General features: G+C 42.2%; 1 protein-coding gene across 1 annotated transcript in view; it reads left to right on the forward strand.

Annotated features, from left to right (window-relative positions):
* VWA5B1 (von Willebrand factor A domain containing 5B1) overlaps positions 1 to 6,000 on the forward strand; it is a 264,188-nt gene that overhangs the window by 55,776 nt on the left and 202,412 nt on the right. The window contains exon 7 of the mRNA XM_053689852.1: positions 5,559 to 5,735. Coding sequence (XP_053545827.1) covers positions 5,559 to 5,735 — 177 coding nt within the window. The remainder of the gene's footprint in view (positions 1 to 5,558; positions 5,736 to 6,000) is intronic.

Here is a 6,000-nt window from a genome sequence, read left to right on the forward strand (position 1 = left end):
AAGATGGACAAGTTCCTAGAGGTTCCGGTGCACCCCGACGCTTTTCCTATACCCAAGCGGGTGGCGGACATAGTAAATAAGGAGTGGGAAAAGCCCGGCATACCTTTTGTTCCCCCCCCTATATTTAAGAAATTATTTCCTATGGTCGACCCCAGAAAGGACTTATGGCAGACAGTCTCTAAGGTCGAGGTGGCAGTTTCTACTCTAAACAAACGCACTACTATTCCTATTGAAGATAGTTGTGCTTTCAAAGATCCTATGGATAAAAAATTGGAAGGTTTGCTTAAAAAGATTTTTGTACAGCAAGGTTACCTTCTACAACCAATTTCGTGCATTGTTCCTGTCACTACAGCAGCGTGGTTCTGGTTCGAGGAACTAGAAAAATCGCTCAGTAGAGAGACTCCATATGAGGAGGTTATGGACAGAGTTCAAGCACTTAAATTGGCTAACTCTTTTATTTTAGATGCCGCTTTGCAATTAGCTAGATTAGCGGCGAAAAATTCAGGGTTTGCTATTGTGGCGCGCAGAGCGCTTTGGCTAAAGTCTTGGTCAGCGGATGTGTCATCCAAGACAAAATTGCTTAACATCCCTTTCAAAGGTAAAACTCTATTTGGACCAGAATTGAAAGAGATTATTTCAGACATCACTGGGGAAAGGGCCACGCCCTTCCACAAGATAGGTCTTTCAAGGCTAAAAATAAATCTAATTTTCGTTCCTTTCGCAATTTCAGGAACGGACCGGCCTCTAATTCTGCATCCTCTAAGCAAGAGGGTAATGCCTCACAACCCAAACCAGCCTGGAAACCGATGCAAGGCTGGAACAAGGGTAAGCAGGCCAAGAAGCCTGCCGCTGCTAACAAAACAGCATGAAGGAGTAGCCCCCGATCCGGGACCGGATCTAGTGGGGGGCAGACTCTCTCTCTTTGCTCAGGCTTGGGCAAGAGATGTTCAGGATCCCTCGGCGCTAGAAATAGTTTCTCAAGGTTATCTCCTGGAATTCAAGGAACTACCCCCAAGGGGAAGGTTCCACATGTCTCACTTATCCTCAAACCAAATAAAGAGACAGGCATTCTTACATTGTGTAGAAGACCTGTTAAAGATGGGAGTGATACACCCAGTTCCAATAAAGGAACAAGGAATGGGATTTTATTCCAATCTGTTCGTAGTTCCCAAAAAAGAGGGAACTTTCAGACCAATTTTGGATTTGAAGATCCTAAACAAATTTCTCAGGGTACCATCGTTCAAGATGGAAACCATTCGAACGATTCTACCCACTATCCAGGAAAGTCAATTTATGACTACCGTGGATCTAAAGGATGCGTACCTACATATTCCTATCCACAAAGAACATCATCAGTTCCTAAGGTTCGCTTTTCTGGACAAGCATTACCAGTTTGTGGCCCTCCCATTCGGGTTAGCCACTGCTCCAAGGATTTTCACAAAGGTGCTAGGGTCCCTTCTAGCGGTTCTAAGACCGAGGGGCATTGCAGTAGTACCTTACTTGGACGACATTCTAATACAAGCGTCGTCCCTGTCAAAAGCAAAGGCTCATACAGACATCGTTCTAGCCTTTCTCAGATCACACGGATGGAAGGTGAACATAGAAAAAAGTTCTCTGTCTCCGTCGACAAGAGTTCTTGGGAACAATAATAGATTCCTTACAAATGAGGATTTTTCTGACAGAGGTCAGAAAATCAAAACTTCTAAGCTCTTGTCAAGTGCTTCATTCTGTTCCTCGTCCTTCCATAGCGCAGTGCATGGAAGTAGTAGGGTTGATGGTTGCAGCAATGGACATAGTTCCTTTTGCACAAATTCATCTAAGACCATTACAACTGTGCATGCTCAAACAGTGGAATGGGGACTATACAGACTTGTCTCCAATGATTCAAGTAGATCAGAAGACCAGAGATTCACTCCGTTGGTGGCTGACCCTGGACCATCTGTTCCAGGGAATGAGCTTCCGCAGACCAGAGTGGGTCTTTGTCACGACCGACGCCAGTCTAGTGGGCTGGGGCGCGGTCTGGGAATCCCTGAAAGCTCAGGGTCTATGGTCTCGGGAAGAGTCTCTTCTCCCGATAAACATTCTGGAACTGAGAGCGATATTCAATGCTCTCAGGGCTTGGCCTCAGCTAGCAAAGGCCAGATTCATAAGGTTCCAATCAGACAACATGACGACCGTTGCGTATATCAATCATCAGGGGGGAACAAGGAGTTCCCTGGCGATGAAAGAAGTGACCAAAATAATTCAATGGGCGGAGGATCACTCCTGCCACCTGTCTGCGATCCACATCCCAGGTGTGGAAAACTGGGAGGCGGATTTTCTGAGTCGTCAGACATTCCATCCAGGGGGAGTGGGAACTCCATCCGGAAATCTTTGCCCAAATAACTCAATTATGGGGCATTCCAGACATGGATCTGATGGCGTCTCGTCAGAACTTCAAGGTGGCCACGCAGGACTTGGTATGCAGACCTGGTGAATATGTCATCGGCTCCACCATGGAAGCTACCTTTGAGACAGGACCTTCTTGTTCAGGGTCCATTCGAACATCCAAATCTGGTCTCCCTCCAGCTGACGGCTTGGAGATTGAACGCTTGATTCTATCGAAGCGTGGGTTTTCAGATTCTGTGATAGATACTCTGGTTCAGGCCAGAAAACCAGTAACTAGAAAGATTTACCATAAAATATGGAAAAGATATATCTGTTGGTGTGAATCCAAAGGATTCCCATGGAATAAGATAAAAATTCCTAAGATTCTCTCCTTTCTACAAGAAGGTTTGGAGAAAGGATTATCTGCAAGTTCTCTAAAGGGACAGATCTCTGCTTTATCTGTCTTACTACACAAAAGACTGGCAGCTGTGCCAGATGTTCAAGCATTTGTTCAGGCTCTGGTTAGGATCAAGCCTGTTTACAGACCTTTGACTCCTCCCTGGAGTCTAAATCTAGTTCTTTCAGTTCTTCAAGGGGTTCCGTTTGAACCTTTACATTCCATAGATATTAAGTTACTATCTTGGAAAGTTTTGTTTTTGGTTGCAATTTCTTCTGCTAGAAGAGTTTCAGAGTTATCTGCTCTGCAGTGTTCTCCGCCCTATCTGGTGTTCCATGCAGATAAGGTGGTTTTGCGTACTAAGCCTGGTTTTCTTCCTAAGGTTGTTTCTAACAAAAATATTAACCAGGAGATAGTTGTACCTTCTTTGTGTCCAAATCCAGTTTCAAAGAAGGAACGTTTGTTACACAATTTGGACGTAGTCCGTGCTCTAAAATTCTATTTAGAGGCTACAAAAGATTTTAGACAAACATCTTCCTTGTTTGTTGTTTATTCTGGTAAAAGGAGAGGTCAAAAAGCGACTTCTACCTCTCTTTCCTTTTGGCTTAAAAGCATCATCCGATTGGCTTATGAGACTGCCGGACGGCAGCCTCCTGAAAGAATCACAGCTCACTCCACTAGGGCTGTGGCTTCCACATGGGCCTTCAAGAACGAGGCTTCTGTTGACTAGATATGTAAGGCAGCGACTTGGTCTTCACTGCACACTTTTGCCAAATTTTACAAATTTGATACTTTTGCTTCTTCGGAGGCTATTTTTGGGAGAAAGGTTTTGCAAGCTGTGGTGCCTTCCGTTTAGGTAACCTGATTTGCTCCCTCCCTTCATCCGTGTCCTAAAGCTTTGGTATTGGTTCCCACAAGTAAGGATGACGCCGTGGACCGGACACACCAATGTTGGAGAAAACAGAATTTATGCTTACCTGATAAATTACTTTCTCCAACGTTGTGTCCGGTCCTCGGCCCGCCCTGGTTTTTTAATCAGGTCTGATGAATTATTTTCTCTAACTACAGTCACCACGGTACCATATGGTTTCTCCTATATATATTTCCTCCTGTCCGTCGGTCGAATGACTGGGGTGGGCGGAGCCTAGGAGGGACTATATGGCCAGCTTTGCTGGGACTCTTTGCCATTTCCTGTTGGGGAAGAGAATATCCCACAAGTAAGGATGACGCCGTGGACCGGACACACCGTTGGAGAAAGTAATTTATCAGGTAAGCATAAATTCTGTTTTTTCTGTCTGTCTTTATCTGTATCTTTCCTCTGTCTCTGCTCTATATTTCCCTCTCTTCTATTTCGCACTCAACCTCTCCATCTCTGTTAATATCCTTTCCTTTGTTCTGATTCCATTCTTTCCAAAATAGTTGCACTCAAAATTTTTATTTAACCGTCCTTCTTACTAGAGTTGTGCATTCGTTTTGCTACCAATACACATTCGTAACTAAAAATCGATATTTGTTTTGAAAATCCAATTAAAGGAACCAACGAAAATGAAAGAAAATGAATAAATGCAGATGAAATTCATCAGTATTTATTTGTTTCCTTATGTATTTTTTTAAGGGTTGATACTTTTGCGTGCTGGAGAGTGCGCTAACTTGATCCTTTTCTTGCCAGAGTCCTGAGAGCCGAGTGTATTAAAGGTATACTGAACCCAATTTTTTTTTCTACCATGATTCAGATAGATCAGCAATTTTAAGCAACTTTCTCATTTACTCCTATTATCAATTTCTCTTCGTTCTCTTTATATCTTTATTTGAAAAAGCAGGAATGTAAGCTTACAAGACAGCCGATTTTGGTTCAGCACCCTGGATAGCGCTTGCTGATAAGTGGCTACATTTAACCACCAATCAGCAAGCAGCACCCAGGTGCTGAACCAAAAATGGACTGGTTTATAATCTTTACATTCTTGCTTTTCAAATAAAGATACCAAGAGAACAAAGACAATTTATAATAGGAGTAAATTAGAAAATTACTTAAAATTGCTGCTCTATCTGAATCATGACATTTTAATTTTGACTAGACTATCCCTTTAATGTTTTAAAGATTTAATTTAGAGAGGGTATTTCAAAATATATTACAGTCCTTTCAAATGTTTGTTTCTGTACTGAATCTCTAAACTTTTTTTCTTGAAATGCATGGGAAGTTTTTGTCTCTCCGCCATTAAAACGATGGGATTTTTCTGTATCATCCAATGACCATTAAAGGGACAGTCTAGTATAAGTTAAACTTTCATTATTCAGATAGGACTTTTAATTTTAATCAACTTTCCAATTTACTTTTACAATCAAATTAGCTTTTTTCTCTTGGTATTCTTAGTTTAAACTAAACATAGGTAGGCTCATATGCTAATTTCTAAGCCTCTGAGGGCTGCCTCTTATCACAGGCTTTTTAAATCTCTTTTCAACACAGAGACAGAAAGTACACGTGGGCCATATAGAGTGTTCAAGCACAGAAAGTTATTTAAGATATAGCACAACATAATGCTAAATTTAAGACAATAGATAATAAACAGTCACAGTCATGTGATCATGGGGCTGGAAGAAGGTTCCTAGATACAAGGTAATCACAAAGGTAAAAAGTACATTAATATAACTGTGTTGGTTATGCAAAACTGGGGAATGGGTAATAAAGGGATTATCTATCTTTTACAACAATAACAATTCTATGGTAGACTGTCCCTTTAATACTAACAGAAAATGAACAAACTGGTTACAAACACCTGTTACTTTGTAATTATAGACAGAAATAATACGCAAGCGACTCATCAAGGACATCTGTCATAATCCCGTCGTGATGTTGAACTTCTGCCCTGATCTTCAGTCCACCCAAACTGACCTCAGCAAGACGCAGGGGGAGTTCATCTTCCTTCTGGATCGGAGCGGCAGCATGAGTGGGGTTAACATCACCAGAGTTAGGGTAAGAAGCTACAAATATAATCCCTAATCCCTAACCCCCCCCTCAGGGGGCTGAACACATAGTTAATCTCAAGCAATTAGTCCCAAGCAGGATACTGTCAGTGGCTGGTGGCTACCTGCATATGCCTCTCCTGATTGTTTCACCAGATGTTTCCTGTTTAGTAGCAGCAGCAGATTTCTATGTATGCATTTCCTGAGGCTCCTACTGAGCATGTGCAAGAGTTCACAGTGTGAATATATACCAGTCTGTGATTGGCTGATGTCTG

This window comes from Bombina bombina, chromosome 8, assembly GCF_027579735.1.
Source record: "Bombina bombina isolate aBomBom1 chromosome 8, aBomBom1.pri, whole genome shotgun sequence".
NCBI lineage: Eukaryota > Metazoa > Chordata > Amphibia > Anura > Bombinatoridae > Bombina > Bombina bombina.